Source organism: Hemitrygon akajei, chromosome 5 (genome assembly GCF_048418815.1).
Source record: "Hemitrygon akajei chromosome 5, sHemAka1.3, whole genome shotgun sequence".
Classification (NCBI taxonomy): Eukaryota; Metazoa; Chordata; class Chondrichthyes; order Myliobatiformes; family Dasyatidae; genus Hemitrygon; species Hemitrygon akajei.
The window spans coordinates 140,689,072-140,709,610 of NC_133128.1; the positions used below are offsets into that span (position 1 = coordinate 140,689,072).

The following is a 20,539-nucleotide window of genomic DNA, read 5'->3' on the forward strand; positions in this document are numbered from 1 at the left end:
GTGCACTCAACATACATTTTACCAGAACATTACAATATACAGCAAAATACTTAACACTCTTCTAAAAGATTCAAATAGAGCCCTACATGTTATTCAGTTAAGTATATTAGGGGGTCATAAACCTACTTTGGAAAAGGATGTGAACAAAGGATGAAGTATATTACATTGTTTCAAAGATATGGGATCAAGATTTGAGTATATTGGTGGCTAACTTGAAGGCTATTTTGATGTTCTAGGATATGAAACATCTGCATTTATCTGGAATGTAATTCTATCTACTGGTGTACTATTTTTAAAACATTAATGAGAAACAATCATTAGTCAAGTATTTGAGAGAAACTGCCGAAATTCATTTTGGCTTACTCACAAGCTGAACACTACAACCTGCAGAACACAGACATTTTAACTTGAAACAATTACTGCATGTGTAGCACAAGAACCTATTTTAGGTCCAGGTATCTTTATTACTGGTAAGGAACGAACATCATTCAAAAGTCTTTAGTGAAAACTCCAACAAGTGAATGATGTGTTCAACTATAACGCTTTGGTGATATTAATATGATGGACTCCAAGAATAATTGTTGATCAACTGATAGTTAAGGATTTGTGACTAGATAAATAAGGATCGTGGGGGCAGAAATTAATGTAGTTTCAAAAATACACATTTATATACCATGGGGGAAGATTAATGGTTTACATTTAACATGTAATACACTTGGGAATTTGCTCCATATTGCATAATTCTTATCCTAAATGTTCAATGCAGAGCAGCCCTTTTGATGTTTGACCTTGTTCAAATTAGCCCATGTCCCTTTGTTGCAACAGAACCAAACTATGGGAAGGATAGGACCATTTACCTCATTTATGAAACACAAAAAAACACGCACACAAAATAATCAGAATCCTCTCTTTATCTTGCCTATTGTCTAGTTATTGTGTCAGAGAAATAAACTGAGTGCAGAGTTTAAATAATTAACAATTTTTTCTTTGAGCATTTAAAACTAATTTTTTCAGCTAAGCCACATAGAAAACTGAATAACGAGGCTAAAGTCCTATTGTACATGAGATATTTTTACAAAAACTACACAGTACAAAGCTGCAGCCAAAGGCCGTGACATAATATTTTTGTACTTTTCCTTTCACAGCATCATTAACACCCAACAAATTATAATTCAATATCTGCACATATGCTCATAAACCTAATTGTTATAAGTGATGATGAGCACAACACTTAATGTTTTGATTAAACATTCAAGGCAAAGACACCAACTGCTTAATCAAAACTCTGAGGAGTGCTGTGCTCATCATCACTTCTAACAATTAGGTTATGAACAAAGCAGAAAACTGTTTTCGCCATATTAGATATAGCTTTAGAGTCTAAAATAGTTACAAGCATTAAAAAGGTTCTCTTTGCTCAGTGCCCACATTTTCTACTCTGCCCTTCCAAGAATTGCAAAGAGGAAAGATTATGGTCAATGTTTAACCCTGCAAACCAGTTATAACCCAACACTTAATCCAATTGTGACAAGGCAAACTGATAAAAATTAACACTTATTCCAGTATTTTCAGTCACAGAGATGTACAATACAGAAATGGGCCCTTCAGCTAACCACATCTATGCAAACTTTCTTATCTGCCCCCTCCCCCCCCCGAACTGCACGGATCTCATTTGCCAGCTTCAGGTCTATTATCTTCTACGCTGCACCTACTTAAATACATGACTAAATGTCTTTTGAATAAAGTGATGCATCTAATTCTACCATCTCCTCTGGCAGTGAGTTCCAGTCATCAACCACTATGTGTAAAAACTTTCCTCTCAGAATCCCTTTTAAGCTCCTTTCTTTCACCTTAAACTTGTACCTCTTGTTTTTGATATTCCTACCATGGAAAGAGAATCAGAATCATATCACTGGCATACTGTATGTTGTGAAATTTGCTGTTTTGCGGCAGCAGTACATTGCAACACATAATAATAAATTACAATATATATATATACACACACAAAAAAGGAAAATTAAGCAGTGCAAAAAGAGGGGGAAAATACTTTAGTGTTCATGGGTTCATTGTCCATTCAGAAATATGATGGCAGAGGGGAAGCTGTTCCTGAAATGTGAGTGTCTCTCTTCAGGTTCCTGTACCTTTTCCTTGATGGTAGCAATGAATAGAGAACATGTCCTGGGTGATAAGCATCCTTAATGATGGATGCCACCTTGTTGAGGCGTCGTATTCTGAAGGTGTCCTCGATGCTGGGGAAACTAGTGCCAAAGAGTTTGCAACTTGCTGCAGCTTTTTCCGATCCTGTGCAGTGGCCTCTCCATGCCAGAGAGTGATAGAGCCAGTGAGAATGCTCTCCATGGTACGTGTAAAAATTTGCAAGCGTCTTTGGCAACATACCAATTCTTCTCAAAGTCCAAATGAAATAAAGTTGCTGTGTGCCTTCTTCGTAATTGTATCAATGGGCCCAGGATAGATCTTCAGTAGTGTTGATACCCAGGAACTTGAAACTGCTCACAATCTCTACTTAGATCCCTCAATGAGAACTGTGTGTATTCCCTCAACTTCCCCATCCTGAAGTCCACAATCAATTTCTTGGTCTTACTGACATTTAGTGCAAGGATGTTGCTGCAACACTACTCAACCAGCTGATCTATTCCACTCCTGTATGCCTTCTTGCCACAATTTCATGGTAAGGAAGTCAAGGATCCAGTTGCAGAGGGACATACAGAGGCTTAGGTTTTGGAGTTTGTTGATTAGAAATGAGGGCATGATGGTGATGTGTTGAATGCTGAGCTGTAATCTATAAACAGTAACTTGACATACGTATTACTACTGTCCAGGTGATCCAAGGCTGAATGGAAAGCCAGTAAGATTGCATCTGCTGCAAACCTATGGTGGAAACAGGGAAATAGTAGCAGGTTCAGGTCCTTGTTTAGGCAGGAGTTGATTCTAGCCATGACCAACCTCTCAAACCACTTCATCACTGCAGATGTAAGTGCCACTGGGAGAGCCATTGAGGCAGTTGACCCTGCTGCTCTTGGGCATTGGTATGATTGTGCCCTTTTGAGGCAGGTGGGAACCTCCTACTGCAGCAGTGAGAGATTGAAGATGTCTTTAAACACACGTGCCAGTTGATTGGCACAGGTTTTCAGAGCCCTACCAGATACACCATTAGGGCCTGATGCCCTGCGACAGTTCACCCTCTTGCAAGATGTTCTGACGTCCAAGACAGATCACAGGGTCACCAGATGTTTCAGGTATTCACACAGATGTTTTATTTTCCCTTTCAAAACGTATATAAAAGGCGTTGAACTCAGCTGGGAGTGAAGCATCACAGCCATTCATGTTAGATTTCGCCGTGCAGGAAGTAATGACCTACAAACTCTGCCAGAACTGATGCGCACCCAATTCTGTCTCTAACCTCAACTGTAACTGTTGTACTTCTCTAGCCCACCCCCCCCAAAATAGCTTTCCATAGGTCGTACCTGGATTTCTTGTACATGACCAGTCTAATCAATTGTTCCCCATAACAGAAGACCTCCTGGTGAATCTCCTGTGCATAGTAGGGACCAGAACTGCACACAATACTGCAAAAATACAGTCCATTCAGTATCTTAGCAAATTACAAAAAAAAATCCCAACTTTTATAATCTTAGACCCAATCTGTGAAGGCATACATGCCACATGAATTCTTCATCATTCTATCTACCACTTCCAGGGAACTATGGACTTAAACAATACTGAACTACTCTGCTCATTAACATTTCTAACTGCTTGTCATTTATGGTATTTGTCCTACCCTGACTTGATTTACCAAAATGCATCACACCACACTCGCTGGGATTAAATTCCATCTAACAATGCTCCATCCAACCTTTCATCTGATCCATATTCTGCTTGCAGCCTTAGAAAACTTTTGTTATCCACAACACCACTAACTTTTGCATTATCTGCAACTTTAGTAATTATACCTCCTACATTCAGTTCTATCTTATTTACACATCACAAACAACAAGGTTCCCAGCACCAATCTCTGCCATATACCACTAGTCAGAAAATTTTAATCAGCAAAGCATTCTTTGGTCTCTATCCTCTGCCTCCTATCACCAAGCCTATTACAGATCCATTCAGCAACTTACCTTATTTTCTATCTACTTTAATCTTCTGAATCAGCTTGCCACTCAATACCTTATCAAGTGCCTTTCCCAATTCCATGCAGACAATGTGTATTATCCTGTTTTTAGCAATCTTCTCAGTATCTCCTCAAAAAAACTCAAATGGAGTTTGCCCACAAAATATGCATCTCTATATTCTCTCCAATAATTCCCTTACCACTGATGCAAAGCTCATTAGCTATAATTACCTTGCTTATTCACACAGCACTTATTAAATAAATGCAAGGCAATTAGGTCTGAACAATAAGATTACAGGATTGCTCAAGACAATGGTTATGACTTTTACATTTCAGAATAGTTAAAAAGAAGTCATTTTAGTATTTGGGTTTGGGTATTTGATCCTCCACAATATTCCGCGTGGGCATTTAAACTGGAGGTGGTAGTTTTTTTTAATGAGGTCGAGTTGCAAGCTCGACATCAACCTGGCACAGATGGAGAGAGCGCACTCGGGAACCTCCGTTCTCGAGCCCAGCACTGATCTCACTGCGCCACCAGCCGACCTATTTGGAAAGTAAATATTTTCTAGTTCAGTCAAGGAAGGCAGAAAATACATTTAAGGCAAATAAAATGCAGTTTAAACTCAAAAGTAGTGTTTTCATAAGGAGCATATATGCAAACATTATGCTCACAGACCAATCATCAAAAGAACACAAATAAAATCCCAGCAGCAATTTAGGAATGAGAATTTAAAATAAAATTCCTAATACATACTACAAAGCTGTCAGATCATTGTAAATACACAAAATATTTCAGTGATTCCTTTGTCATAGGAAAAATGCAATTAATGTACTGTGGCATATTTAAGCGCCTAACAAGTTATTCAGTTATATAAAACCGTAATGAGCAATTTAAAGAGTACGTCCATCATTACTACTTCATGGTAGAATATTAAGACTGTCCTAACATTGTGAAATAACCCAAAATGAAAAGCAGCTGCTCCACACAATCATTTTCATCTCCCAAACCATTATTGAGTTTACTAGTTCGTTGGCTGGTTAGGGATGGTTTCTTCTGCATTCTTCACAGCATGTCTATGTAAATCTATGGTATTACTTGGATCATACTATCCTTTATCATGGTCAGCCTCTGTGGTGGAAAATAACATATAGTGTAGCTCCTCACTTGTTCAAAACTTCCCCTTTATACGTGTGACAAAGTTCAAACTATTCCATATAAATAGAAAACCCAAAATACCATTAAAAAGGCAACATAACAGAGCTATCACCTGGTTATTCTTCCTTTAACTTTCTGACCACATCAAATTGTGTTCCTCTGTCACATGATGACGTTATCCCACCATTTGATCATATTTGTTTCGTCAGATTACAAAAAACTATAAACCAGGCATTAGGTCCAACTCAAACCTTTGATTTCACACTTCAGGTTTTGAAAGGCGCTGTTAACTTTCACTTCCTTCAGAAGTTAGGTGATTAAAAACAGTGTCCAACCAAGGCATGAAGTTCCCAAGTTCACAATGAGTTAAAGCTGAACTATGTTGCTACAGTTCACTTGAGCACCCCAATTCAAAGGCAAATACTTCAATGAGATGCAATGGACTGATAGGTTCCGCAGAGACACAAGCCTTTTTTTCTTCTATGTTTTGCCTGGATTGTTGATGGAAGTAACTGACCAATTTAATCTGCTCCAACTTCTCAAACCAGTTCAAATGCAAGATGAAGATTCATAGCAAATGAATACCTTAAATGATCTATTATTAAAAAGAAACTGAAGAGGAAGGGAAACCAAGTTCATTGGACATAGTTATAAAAACAAAATGAGAAAGAAAAATTCTAGAGAAAAAACCCACCAACTGAGGTTAACTTCAAAGATTACAATTAATATCAGACTTAAAAGATAAAGCACATCATTGCTCAAAGTATAGATGGCAGATCAGAAAACTGTATAGAGTCCAAGTATGACAGAAAAAATATACACTTAGTGGCTACTTTATTAGGTACATCTACTCATTAATGCAAATATCTAATTAACCAATCATGTAGCAGCAACTCAATGCATAAAATTATGTAGACATGGTCAAGAGGTTCAGTTGTTTAGACCAAACATCAGGATGGGGAATAAATGTGAACTAAGTGATTTTGACCATAGAATGATTGCTGGTGACTGATGGGGAGGTTTTTGAATCTCAAAAACTGCTGATCTCCTGGGATTTTCATGCACAACAGAGTCTGGAGTTTATGAAGAATAGTGTGAAAAGCAAAAAAAAAAAAAAAAAAATTCAGTGAGTAGCAGTTCTGTGGGTGAAAATGCCTTGTTGACGAGAGAGGTCAGAGGAGAATGGCCAAACTGGTTCAAACTGTGGTGTGCAGAATAGCATCTCTGAACCCAAAGCACACCAAACCTTGAAGTGAAAAGGCTACAGAAGCTGAAGACCACAATGAGTCCACTCCTGTAGGTAATGAAATGGTCACTGAGTGTAGAAGGAGAGATTAGAGTACAAAACAAAGCTGCAAAGGCACGTGGTGTAGAGGGATCTGGTTGCACTAGTACATGATTTTCAAAAGGCTAGTATGCAAGTATGAAAAGTATTCAGAAAAGCTAACAGAATATTGTCTACTGCAAGGAGAATTAAGATTCAGCTTTACAACCAAGGCAATGGTGAGAGCACATATTGAATAGTGTATATAGTATTGATCTCCTTAATTAACAACATTAATATGTTGGAAAATGTTCAGAGAAGGTTTGTGAGACTAATACCTAGAATGGGCATGATATGCTTGAAAGACAGGGCTTGCACATGCTGAAATTAAGAGCAAAAGACTTGATTGAAATATGCAGGATTTTGAAGGATTGTGACAAGATTTGGAGAGGGTGATTCTTCTTGCAGGTGAATATAGAATTAGGTTTATGAACTATGACACCGACAAGATAAAGGATTCCCATCAAATAAGAGATGAGACAGAGTCCTTTATTGCAGCAAGTCACAAATATTTGTTAACTTCCATTAATGCCCCTCCTCCCCTTCTTACCCCATCCCTGACATATTTAGTTGTTTGCCTGTTCTCCATCTCCCTCTGGTGCCCCCCCCCCTTTCTTTCTCCTGAGGCCTCCCGTCGCATGATCCTTTCCCTTCTCCAGCTCTGTATCACTTTCCCCAATCACCTTTCCAGCTCTTAGCTTCATCCCACCCCCTCCGGTCTTCTCCTATCATTTTGCATTTCCCCCTCCCCCCACTACTTTCAAATCTCTTACTATCTTTCCTTTCGGTTAGTCCTGACGAAGGGTCTCAGCCCGAAACGTCGACAGCGCTTCTCCCTATAGATGCTGCCTGGCCTGCTGTGTTCCACCAGCATTTTGTGTGTGTTAATACTTGTAACACTTCCTCAACGTGCTCCACCCTTCTGATGAATGTGCATGAATGTGGAGATCAACACATGGATGAAAGAAAAACGGAGGACTATGTGAGAAGGAAGGGTTAGATTAATCTTGGAGAAGGTTAAAACTCCGCACAGCATTTTGAACCAAAGGGCCAGTTATTTGCTCTACAAAGTTTCAGACAGTGGTATTATTTTTCATGTGTCGTGATTTGCCTGCTGTCAGCAGTCCATATTTCAAATGTATCTAGGAGGGCAGCAATTACTGCTGCCTACTAGGCCACAAGCTTGGCGTCAAGTCTGATGTTATCTTTGAATACCCTTTGACTCAATTGTCCAAGGGCTGTGCTGGCGCATATAGGCAGTGGTGAACTTAATCATCAACGTCTGCTTCTAAACCAACAATGGCTAGTTAACTGGTTTGAACAAGATCCTCTAACTTCCATTATATTGAATAATTCTCACTCATTTTAAAGGCACTTTGTAGACCTTTTTTTAAAAAAATGATATGGCTGCAGACACCATAGCAGATCCAGCAAAGAACAAGGTGGATACTCTCAATCATCCTGCTCCCAATCACATCATGCCCCTTACAGTTGTCGAGGCTGCAACTTTTTCAGACTACTATTGTAACAGCGGGCTTCAGAATAAAATTCCAGAACTGTCAACAGCATCAAAACTTCTGATCTTCCACTCAGTCCTACAACATACATTATTACTCAATTTCTTTCTTCAACCATCCATCTCACCCTCTGAATATATTCAACTTCCCTTGCATTCATCTTTTTTCTATAGTACAACTAATTTGAAGTCAGATTTTCAAAATTCCTTTTGAATCCTTTGCCCAAACTATTTTATATTAATGTAGTACAAATTTTTCACAAAAGATCTCTTCAAAATTCCACTACCTTATATACCAATGTGAAGAAACTTTTGCACTTTATATTTATTTTGGAGTAGGTTAAAAGCTCAGCACAACATTGTGGGCTGAAAGGCCTGTACTATGCAGTACTGCTCTGTGTTCTGTTCTCAGTCCATCAAGCCTGCAGTATATAGCATTTTAATATTCAATCCTAGCTTCACTTCATATCATTTCTCAACTTGAATTCATCTTTAGTATTTTTTTCTGAATAATGAGCCTTGACCCTTCACCCAAGTTTCTTCAGAAACTAAATATTTTTGGCACCAATAAAAAAGAACTGCCATCATTTCTCCGTCCAGGCTTACCTTTTCTCCAAAATTGTACATGAAAACAAATTACTTCACACTGCTACAACACAAACCAAAATAAAACCTGTTCCCAAGAGTTCTTTAGAGATTCAGCACGTGAACGCGAAAGCAAGAAAAACAAAAATACAGAATGGAAAGGTTTCAGGTCTTATCCAGTTCCTTTCAGGTATGGCTTTGCTGATAGACAAAGCTTATCAACTTTATCTGTAGGCCAGCTGCATTCAGGATTCCTGGGGGTGGAGGTGTGGTGGGGTGCGGGCAGTAAGTGGTACCCTGACTTAGGACATGAGATCTGACCAACCGTTAGTAGAGCAAACACTTCCAAAAAAAAAGGATGAGTCACTGGAACACAAAGAGCCACAGCTCGTATAGGATGGGTCACCATGCTGGTTTAGTGGCATTTAAGAAGAAAGACATATCAAGTCTATTTGTAATCCATTGTGTCATTGTCAACATCTTGCATCCAAAAACCTCAGAAACCGACTGTTTTCAAGCATGACTCTCATAATATCTGCTATCAACAAGACTAAAGCTCATCCATTAAATAGCAGAACATTTCACCAGTTATGCCAAGATAATGATTTGAACACTTGCTTCTTCACACTGAAGTACACTGGCTGTCAAAAGACTGCTGCTTAAAACATGTCTTTGATCTTTTTTGACACTGTGGTTGATTTTTTGCTCAGTGGACAAGAGCTTGGGAAACAAGACTGAACTTTTAGTTGAGATGTGGCATACTTAGCCGAAGTGTACAACAAAACTAAATATGAAACTGCAGGGTGAGAATACCAATTTAATCCAGGCAAAAAGTACACTAGTTTTGTGTTGTTTCATGTAGTCTAGTGTAGTTTTGTGTTGTTTCATGTAGCACCATGGTCCTGGAGGAACGTTGTTTCATTTTTACTGTGTACTGTACCAGCAGTTATGGTTGAAATGACAATAAAAGCGACTTGACTTGACAGTGTCCACTTTTATCGGAAAATTGGAAATATGTAAGCAAAACATCAGAAGAAGAATTTTCTCACAGTTTCCCTGAATGGAAAGTATGGCACTCTCTTTCACAGACAGTGATTTGCAAGAGTACAGCTTACACCTGGAGTCACTGAAGAAGGATTTCCAGAATCAAATCAAGGATTTGAATGACCTAGAAATCCAGACTGGGTAATTAACCCTTTTTTTTTGCAAGGTGGAAGAACAGGAAGAGAATTTGTAAGAAGAAATTACCGAAATTCAAACTGAAGAAGCAAAAACACTTTTCAAAAATGTCGGCTTTTGTGGTACTGTCATATGAAGGTTCCTGGTTTTGGAGAAGAGCCAAACTGCTCTTCATTACATTTCCATCCTCCTACCTTGTTGAAAGAGGCTTCAGTGCAGTGAGCCACATACTTACAAAAAAAAATGGAAACCGCTTGGACATTGTTGTGTGGGGACTTGAGGCTTTTGCTTTAACAACTTGAACCAGACATTTCAACTCTTGCTAAAAACCATCAAGCTCAAGGATTGCATTGATAGACAAATACAAATTTAAAGCAGAATCAATCTTCTTATGTCAGCATATGGTAGACGTGTTTTTACGCTATGGGGGTGCTGGAAAGTATATTGGACCTAAGAGGGGTGTTGGCAAGTATGAGGGAGCTTTACAGGGGCATTGGCAAGTATGAAAGAGCTAAGTATGAAAGGGCTAAAAAGGATTGGGAAACACTGTTCTAGCCTTTGTAAATGTGCCAAACAGCACTCATTAATCATTAGTGAGACTACTTATAGTCCACCAAAAGTATATTCAAAATTCTTATCCTTGTGTTCAAGGCCTTATTGCTTTCTCCACACTTGTTTCTGTAATTTCCACCTGACCTACAACCTACCATTCCACCCTTCTACAAATCTTCCATTTCAATCACTGAAAGCCAGCGATAAAACCACTGAGGCTTTAAGATGTGTTTTCTCCCTACACCCCTTACTTCAAATCATCCTAAAGGGAAACCTTTTAGTTTCTAATTTTTTTGCCTGTTATGCATTGATCATGTTTTTCAGCATTGTTATTTTATAAATGCAAATTGATATTGTCTGAATAAACTGCATACATAGACATGACAAGGCTGAGTTTTGGCTTTACAGATATCAATTTCAGGGTAATATTGTTTCTTAGGCAGGGTACCTAAGAGGGGTTTGTCAGTTATCAATATGCACAGTAGAAGAAAACAGAAATATGTACTTAAGTAAATAATAAATCAAAAAATGATTTAAATCTGTCATCACAAATTACCCTTGCAGATCATTTCAGAGCCTCTCTATTGAGAAGTGAATTATGGTACATTTATAAATAGGCTTTATGGTTGCAAACTGTTGCTAAGCAGCATATAGTGGCTTTCATTACTGTATTGAACAAAATTGTTACAAGGATGGGAGAAAACGATTTCTGCTGAGCCTGGCTTTTACAAAAGCACTTGGGATTTGTTCCAATTTGTACCTTCGAATCTCAAAGGGTTTAAAGTTGAAGGATATGCAGTTCCTACTGAGCTGTTGAATGAAATCAGTGCTTGCTGATTAGGAGTTAAGATAGGCTGAACTTGTTTCTCCATTTTCACAATGTAATGCAGCAAGGAGTTATTTTGGTATAACAGCAAAGTTTCTCAGCACACTTATAAGGAAAGGTTGTGCATTCAGGAACACCTGGAACATTACTTCCACTGAACTGCATTTGCCTCTCAGGACACTGTAAAAGGGGTTACATTTTTGGCTAAGAAACAGTGATTTGAGACACAAAAAATGCTGTCAGATGGAAATCAGCATTGTATCTCTGAAATTACACCAATTGCAACCAATAAAACTATAAAAATGACTGTGGATAAGTCACAGAAACAAGATTATCACATTATCTTTTATTTGCTAATGATCAAAATCCTAGGTGTACATGCCACTTCATTAAATACAAAAACATAATCATAAAAATAATTCTGCTACAAATATTTTAACTTATTTACGGCAGTGAGCTTCTTGTCTCTCTTGCCCCTTACTAAAGCCATGAATTTATTGTTGTGGTTTTTGTGGCTACTCTTCATCTGTAAAACTAAGTTAGGGATGTATAGGTGAAGAAAGCAGCCAGGATATTTAACAATGAGAAAGGGAAATCCAAATAAATTGAGAGGTTTCTTTAGATAACTCTTCTGAAGATTAAACTTAAGGTTCTACATTAGTGTATTTCCATAGAAAAAACAAAGGGATGTTTATCCCCTTTATTTATTCTTTGGAGAAGTTTCAGAGATTCTAATTTTTGCCAATGTTGTGGCTCTCTAAAAACAGGGGCTTTTAATTTAAGTGAGCCTGAGAAAGCATTTGTACATCAGAACTGTGAATTTCTCCTTCAGATGCTGATAACCTTTTACTGATTTATTTAATGAGAAGCATACCAGGTAAGAAAGGAGCTGTGTGAAATAACAAATAATATAAGCTGGGGACAGTGCATGCAAGGAAGGAAGATTACAGAAAAAACATGCCCAAACGCACTACAGTAATGACTTACAGTCCTTAGCTCCAAGTCTTCCTCCATAAAGTCAAGATGGCGTCTGACCTGTTTACTGTGGCGACTCGAGGGAACATGCTGTGGAGGTGCAAGGGAAATAGGAATGGGAAAAAAGCAGGGAAGGAAATTTGTTTAAAATCATGCAAAAGGAAACAAATCAAGACTCTTTACACTGTGGGTGCAGAGGAGAAGGAAAAGGGGATAATTTCTGAATCAGTCAGCTGCTCCTTAAACAAGCGTGTATTTGTATGAGTCAATCACAATATATAATTACAATTATTTATCTATGAATTTCAGAAATACATCAAATATTTCTTCCTTAGGTATTGCAGTGCAACTCAAAAATGTTAAGATGGTAATTAATTTGTCTAACACTAACTCAGATGTGAACATCACACAACATAGAAGTCACATTTATTTAAGGTTTGGTAGATTCAAGATTTCTGCCCACAACTGTTTTCATGACAAAGTGACCAGTTCTTGGAGCAGAATGCTTCTCTACAGTTTTGCATCTCATATCCTGGGTGCCAATATTCTACATCTCTGCTCCGCCTGTTCTTTGGTGAATATACCCCGTAATGTACAGGGTTGGTGCATGAACAGTTTCATAGTCTTCAGTTTGTATATGCACTAAGGGGCCCCATGAACTCATTTAATTTATTGCCAACCATCTGTCTTCTCCACGCACAGAATCAAAGTTCTCACTTCTCTGGGGACTGTTATGAAATAAAGGCATGAGTATTATTTACCAGTCAATAAAACAGCTAGTTGAAACATTCTCATCTTGGTTCTTTAGAATTATTTTTCCAGGAAATGCTTATACTTTCCAGTTACATGAGTGCTTGGAATATATTTTAAGTAAGATGGTGACAGTTCTTAGAGTCTTATTTTTTTTGACAAGCTTAAAATATCAGATTACAAAACAAATGAAAAATTCAACAATGCAAGTATGTGATGAACAAATCCAAAACCCTTGGCTTCCTCACAAAACAATTGCTTATTAAATGAAGATGGTATGCAGGTGGTTTCCAATGAAAGCAAGTAAATACTGAAAACAGAAGGAAGGAGATGAATGAGTGTTAGAAAATGGAATGGAGGCAATTTAGCCCTTCAAGTGTACTGCACCGTTCAAATCAAACTGTCCAATTCCTGCTCTCTTCACCTGTGCTTCAGGATTTATGTCTAGAAATCCGTTCAATTCCTTTTTACATACAGTGATATTAAATCATCTCTCAATCTATCTTGCTCCAAGGAAAACAGCCTAGCTTCCTCTGTTGGAGATCAGAATTGCCTTACTCCAGGAACTATTCTACTAAATATATGTAGTATGGTTTATTCCATTTGCTCATCTCAGGCTGAGGCACTAATTCAAAACCTCATTTCACAGTTACTACTTGCCACAGTTGGACAGCCCTGAATTGCCAGATCCAACTGAGCTGTCACAGACTTCCTCTTACTTTACAAGTCATTCTTTGATAATATCCCTCACCGTATTAGTATATATTGTACGAGAATGCAGGAGAAGAAAAGTCTTGATAGTTTTCTGAACAATGACAAAGTCAGGCATCTTAATTGCAATATCTAACTGTTGAGGGGATAACTAATATCTCCTTCAATATCTAACCAATTTACCCCCAAATTATTTGCTACCACCAACTTCTTGCATAATTTGCTATATATTTATCATCCTCAAGTGCACAATTTTTCTCTCCCATTTTTATATTTGTGTCTATATCTCCCTTGCAGAATGCCCAATTCCAATGATCCAGCATAAATTTAATTGATCATTCAATGATTCAGCACAAAACTTGATTTCTAAAGAGCAGAAGTTCCATGGAGCCTTATCATTAACCAAGGGATCATGGACCCTAGGTTGGGAACCCCCTACTATAGAGTGAATCATCCAAAATGTTTTAAACTCTTCTCAGCATTTAGGATTTATCCAAGTACCACCATGGTTAGCCAAATCAGTAGAGGCAGCCATGTTCAATTCAAATTCTGATATGCAAGCTGGCAAAATACACAGCAGCTTGATCGATAGCTAAGGAGGTCCCATATGGATTCCAAGTTTCCCCTCACATTATTCTATCTCAACCCAAGTGCCACAAACAATGTTATTCCAATGCCGGGAAGAGGAAAACCAACATGGATTCTAATATTTGTACGGACAACATGGACAGTGGGCAACGAGGGATGATCGGGAATAGCAATGATTTCTTTCTCCTTTACATTTGTATGCTGGAAATGACATTAAATAAGCTTGAATACAGTCTGTAGTCATGTATTCAGCCAGCATTTACTGTCTAGGAAATCACTGCAGAACTATAGTTCAAAGAAATTGTAACTTGATATTAATTTAAATTCACTACCACCCTCTCAAAGCTCAGAGGTAATTTAGTCAGATATCAATAATCTTTGCTGTTGAGTCGAGTTTAATGTTTGAAAGCCAAAAAGATAGTTTTTTTGCAATATTACCAGGGTTTTACTCCATGTTCCTACCAGTCAGCTTTGAAGAGGTGCGCACTGACAGAAGAGTCTACAATGTTATTTATTAAACTTTATATTCAGGATGTAGCTTTTGCTATTCTTTGTCTATTTCACTGGCCTGTAGTGGTGATGGACTGTTACACTTAACCATTGCTTGACAGCAGAGATTCCCAACCTTTTTTATGCCATGGACTGAGGGTCTGTGGACCCCAGGTTGGGAACACATTCACCAGAGGTTGATGAAACTGAGTAGCTTGCTAGGTTATTTCAGTGGGTTTAAAACTCAGTCAAATTGGTATGGGCCATAGAAATATTCCTCCTCCAAAGCATCTTAGTTTGCCATTTTTGTGTCAAAGTAATGACATCATAGAAAATTTTAGATTTACTTATTTGTAGATAGTATTCTTTTTAAATTATAAGCAGATTTCTATTTTTCAAATTCCCTTAGCATAAATGAATTTTTCTTTGCCCAGATTACTTGTTTTGGAGAAAAGACAAGATAATGAATAAAGTGAAAGGTCAATTTACACTTCTGTTCATATTGAGATAAACAGCCATCAAGTTATTATGACTATGCAACATGGACCAAAAAAATCTCCTTTTAAAACAGAAGTTAATTGATTAAATAAGGATATATGTATTCAACTCAACTAAGATATTGTATTCTACATGTCATGCAACAGATTCCCATGAAGTTCTTACATAATGCTTAGGTATAAATAAAAATGAAATGTAGATAATTTGCACATAGTCAGGTTCCATAAACAAGGTAAATTTTGATCCAAAAGCAAATTGACAGATTGAAGTATTTAAAAAAAAGTAAAGTGCAGTGAATTTGCCCGGGCAGTATTTGATGCTAACTCTGGATGAATAAAATTATAGAAGGCATTTTCCTTCTGGGTAGGAAAGGGAGAGAAAAAATAGACAAAATCAGACAGCTAGACTTCAGTCCATAATCTGATGATCCTCTCTGCTGAAAATAAACCAGAGTACAACATTCAGTCTGCCTTGAAGGGGGCAGGGTCAGATTAAATTACAAAACCCAGTAAAGATCACCACAGAATAGTTACATTTGCAAATGCGCTTTCAGAACAAATTGTTTCACATCGAAACATCAATTCTTTCTCCTTGCCTTTCTCTCATTTAAGCAGAAGATAAAGTTAGCATAATTTTGCATGATGAATCACTTGCTTTAACAAAAATAAACAGCACAATGGGGCAAAGTAGTTACATTATCTGTGACTCCAATTAATAAGACTTTCAAGTTTGATGCTCATGGAGTGTACTTGAGAAATGACTCTTCAATTTCTGCTTTGCTGCTTTGAAGAGGGTCAGGTCCACAAATCACCACCCGGGTGTGAGCCAGTATTAATTTATAGACATAAAGTCTGTAAATATTGGAAATCCAAAGCAACAAACACACAATGCTGGAGGAACTCAGCAGGCCAGCCAGCTATGGAGACATGGAAATAATGTTTTGGGCAGAGACCCTTCTTCAGGATTGGAAAGGAAGGGGGAAGACACCAGAATAAAAAGGTGGCAGGAGGTGAAGGAGGATAATGAGAAGGTGATAGGTGACGTCAGGTGGGTTGGAAAGATAAAGCACTTGAGAAGAAGGGATAGGAGAGGAGAGTGGACCATAGGAGAAAGGGAAGGAGGAGGGGACCCAGAGGGAGGTAATAGGCAGGTGAGAAGTGGTGAGAGGCCAGAGTGAGGAAGAGGAGGAGGGGGGGAGTGGAGGGATTTTTTTTAATAGAACTGTTTCAGTGTAATTGATTTGCTATAGTCTATTTGTATAATGTAAATAATAATTTTAAAGACTTATCACATGAACACAAAGAACATGATCACTTTTCACATGAAAACAAACACAAGAAAATAGGAGCCACGAGTAAGTCACTTGTCGTACTGTACAATATGACTATGGCTGATCTCTGCTGGCTTCGATTCCTCTTCTGCGTCAGTTCCACATTTCCTTCAATCTATTCTCTACCTTAAATACATCAAATGATCTGGCCTCCACCAATCACAGTGTCAGAGAATTCTAGAGATTCACTGGCATCTACACCAATTTCTACACAACTCAGCTGTGAATTATTGGCCCCATATTTGATAAGACAATAATTTGTTGGCTTCAGTCAATTCTCTCAACAGAGAATCTTGTTGGTGATTCTCTCATTATGAAAATATTTCAACATTAAGTCAATGTTCAGGATCTTATTTATTCTTCTAAACTCTAAGGAATAGAAATCTAAATTGTCTAGCCTCTCTTGAACACAGTTCAAAGAAAGCAGCTCATGGTGAGCAGACTCACATGTATTGTTATCAATAGGAAGTAATGGTGCAGTGATAGGCTTGCTCAGTGTTTATAGATATTTATACTGTCTGTCCATATATTCATTTTTTTTCCATCAAGCACATTAAGCTGCTGATGTGTTTGGACTTTCAACTTAACAGAAACTAGGCATGTTAGCAAAACTGAAGCCCATGCGATTCATGAGACAATGGTTCTGTATACTGAACATTGGCAACAGCATAGAAAGCAAAGAGTGATGCTGATTCACACAATACCGGAGGAACTCAGCATTTCCTGAGAGTCTTGGGCCGAAACGGCGACTGTACTCTTTTCCATAGATGTTGCCTGGCCTGCTGAGTTCCTTCAGCATTGTGTGTGTTTTGCCTGGATTTCTAGTATCTGTAGATTTTCTCTTGTTTGTGATGGTGACTGCATATTGCTCAAACTGGAGGGAAGTGTTCAGGCCCATGGGGTTCACTATCAGGAATCATTGTATTTTTTGATACAAACAAAAGATCTGGTTCAGGGAATGCAAGATATTCTTCAATGTAACACAGAATTTCGCAAACAGTGAAAAAGTAGTGACAATTTTTTTTACAAAACCTCAGGATGTGGATATCATTGGCAAGGCCATCATTTAATGTCAATTTCTAATTCCCATTGAAGAAAATGCTTGTCTTCTTGTATATCTGCACTTTGTGTGATCGTCTTTTTAGGAAGTTCTGGGACTTTGACCCAGAGGTAATGAAGGAAAGGCAACACATTTCCATGTGCCCTACTACCACTGTCCTAGGGAACAGGAGTTATGGGTATGAGAGGTGCTGGTGTAGAAAACTATTGTTGCTGTTTTTATGATGCATCTTGTGCACACTAATGGTTGTTCGTAACAGAAAAAAAACAATGAATAAACTCTTCTTGGGCTTCCGGCTGGGTATAGGTATTGATTTTAACTGACATTTCGATGACAAACTCTGCCATCTTTTATTTGTCATATTCGTCAGGAAAGCACTAGATTAATTTTCAGAAAAATATCAATGTTTGAGGAAGTTGATGGTGTGCTAATCAAGAGAGTTGCTTTGACCTGGATGATCTTAGACTTCTTGAATACTCTTGGAGCAGCACTCAACATATTCTATCACACTTCTGACATGTCTCAGATGATGGAAAGCTTTCAGAGCCAGGAGATGAGTCATTTACCAAAGGATACCCTGCCACAGCCCTGGTCTTATAATCACAATATTTATGTTACTGGTCCCATTGAGTTTCACATAAATGGCCATCTTTTCAGGATATTAATAGAGGGGAGCTTAACGATGGTAATTCCAGTGAATATTAAGGAAGGATGGCTTCCTTAATGGTCATTAATGCCTGGTGCAACCCCCAGAATGTGCATGCCCTCAAATCCTTTTGTTCCCCAGATCCGGAGCACCTGGTGCTGCTGTGTAGACATTTCTGTTATTATAACAGCTGTGTATATTCTGCCACAGGCTGATACTGATTTGGTCCTCAAGGAACTGTATGAAACCATCAACACACTGGAGACTGTATACCTGGAGGCTGCCTTCATTGTTGCTGGTAACTTTAATAGAATGTCGCTGACTAAAGTCTCTCCAAAGTTTTGTCAACAAATCCAGGTAAGCACAGGTGGAGAAAGCATACTCGACCACTGCTACTCTCCCTTCTGCAATGCTTACAAAGTGCTCCTTCACCCCCCATTTGGAAAATCAGATCACTCTTCCATCTTGTTGCTGCCAAAGTACAGGCAGAAGCTGAAAGAAGAGGGGCTATAGTTAAAAACATCCACTGTTTGTCCAACCAATCAGCCTCCATGTTATAGGACTGCTTTGATGACATCGACTTGAATGTCTTCCATGATGAGGATGTCTCCAAGTTCACGGATAGGATCACAAGTTTCATCGGGAAGTGTACTGAGGATGTTGTCCCTCAGAAATCGGTCAAGGTCTATCCAAACCAGAAACCCTGTATCAACAGTTTCGTGTGAGCAGCACTTACCACACGACAGAGCTTACGTTTCTGGTAATCAGCAGGCACTCAAGAAATGCAGCTACAATCTGTGTAAAGTTATCAAGGCAGTGAAACAATACAGGGACAAGATTCAGACACAACTTTCCACCAATAACACACACAGCTATGGCAAGGTCTACACACCATCACAGACTTCAAAGCTAAATGCAGTGGAGTTTCCAACATTGCTGCCTCTCTCCCAGACTAGCTAAATCTCGTTTTTTATGCTCGATTCAAGGTTGCCAACACTGAGCCCCTGAAAAGAGCTGTTGATGTGATCTGCAGCTTGATCATCTCTGAGGCCGAATTATGCAGGTGTTTCCAACGAGTGGACAGTCGCAAAGCTGTGGGACTGAACAGCATCACAGGGGGGGGTACTCAAAGTGTGCGCAGCACAACTGGCGAGTGTATCTAAAGACATTTTTAATCTCTCCCTCTCCCAGTGTAGAGTGCTCTCCTGCTTCAAAACATCCACCATTGTTCCTGTACCTAAAAAGACCACAATAACATGTCTGAACGACTGGTGTCCTGTCACACTCAGCTCAATAATAAGCAAATGCTTTGAGAGGCTGGTCAAGGACTACATCTGCAGCATGCTAGCACCCACACTGGACCCCCTACAATTTGCCTGCCGACATAACTGGAGAAGGATGCTTATGTGAGAATGCTGTTCTTGGACTGCAGTTCAGCATTCAACACCATAATTCCTTCCAGGCTCAACAAGAAGCTCAGAGACCTCAGCCTTCATCTTGCCTTCTGTAGCTGGATCCTGGACTTCCTGTCAGATTAGTGGCAGGTGATAAGAGTGGGCTCCCTCATCTCTGCCCCTCTGACCCTCAACACAGGTGTCCCTCAGGGCTTTTTTACTCTCTGTATACCCATGACTGTGTTACCATCCACAGCTCCAATCTGCTAATTAGATTTGCTGATGACACTACACTAACAGGCTTAATCTTAAATAATAATAAGGCAGCCTACAGAGAAGAAGTTATCACCCTGATACAGTGGTGTCAAGAAAACAACCTCTCCCTCAATGTTGCAAAAACAAAGGAACTGATTGTGGACTACAGGAGGAATGGAGACAGGCTAGCCCCAATTGACATCAATGGATCTGGAGTTGAGAGGATGAACAGGTTTAAGTTCCTTGGTATAAACATCACCGAGATCTCACATGGTCTGTACCTATTGGCTGTGTGGTGTAAAAGGCACAACAGTGCCTCTTTCACTTCAGACGTTTGAGCAAGTTTGGTATGGCCCCCAAATCCTAAGAACATTCTACAGGGGCACAATTGAGAGCATCCTGACCGGCTGCATCACTGCCTGGTATGGGAACTGTACTTCCCTCAATCGCTGGACTCTGAAGAGAGTGGCACGGACAGTCCAGCACATCTATAGATGTGAATTTCCCATTATTCTGGACACTTACAAAGGCAGGTGTGTAAAAAGGGCTTGAAGGCTCATTGGAGACCCGAATCAC

The 20,539-nt window shown here is 38.8% G+C and overlaps 1 protein-coding gene across 6 annotated transcripts in view; it reads right to left on the reverse strand.

Moving 5' to 3' along the window:
- The window catches only part of raph1a (Ras association (RalGDS/AF-6) and pleckstrin homology domains 1a), a 205,865-nt gene that overhangs the window by 93,859 nt on the left and 91,467 nt on the right, over positions 1-20,539 (reverse strand). For 4 of the 6 annotated variants that reach the window (XM_073046680.1, XM_073046679.1, XM_073046683.1 and 1 more), the window contains one exon: positions 12,255-12,332. The exons of the other annotated variants lie outside the window; for them this stretch is intronic. In XM_073046680.1, coding sequence (XP_072902781.1) covers positions 12,255-12,332 — 78 coding nt within the window. The remainder of the gene's footprint in view (positions 1-12,254; positions 12,333-20,539) is intronic. 6 annotated transcript variants of the gene reach the window in all.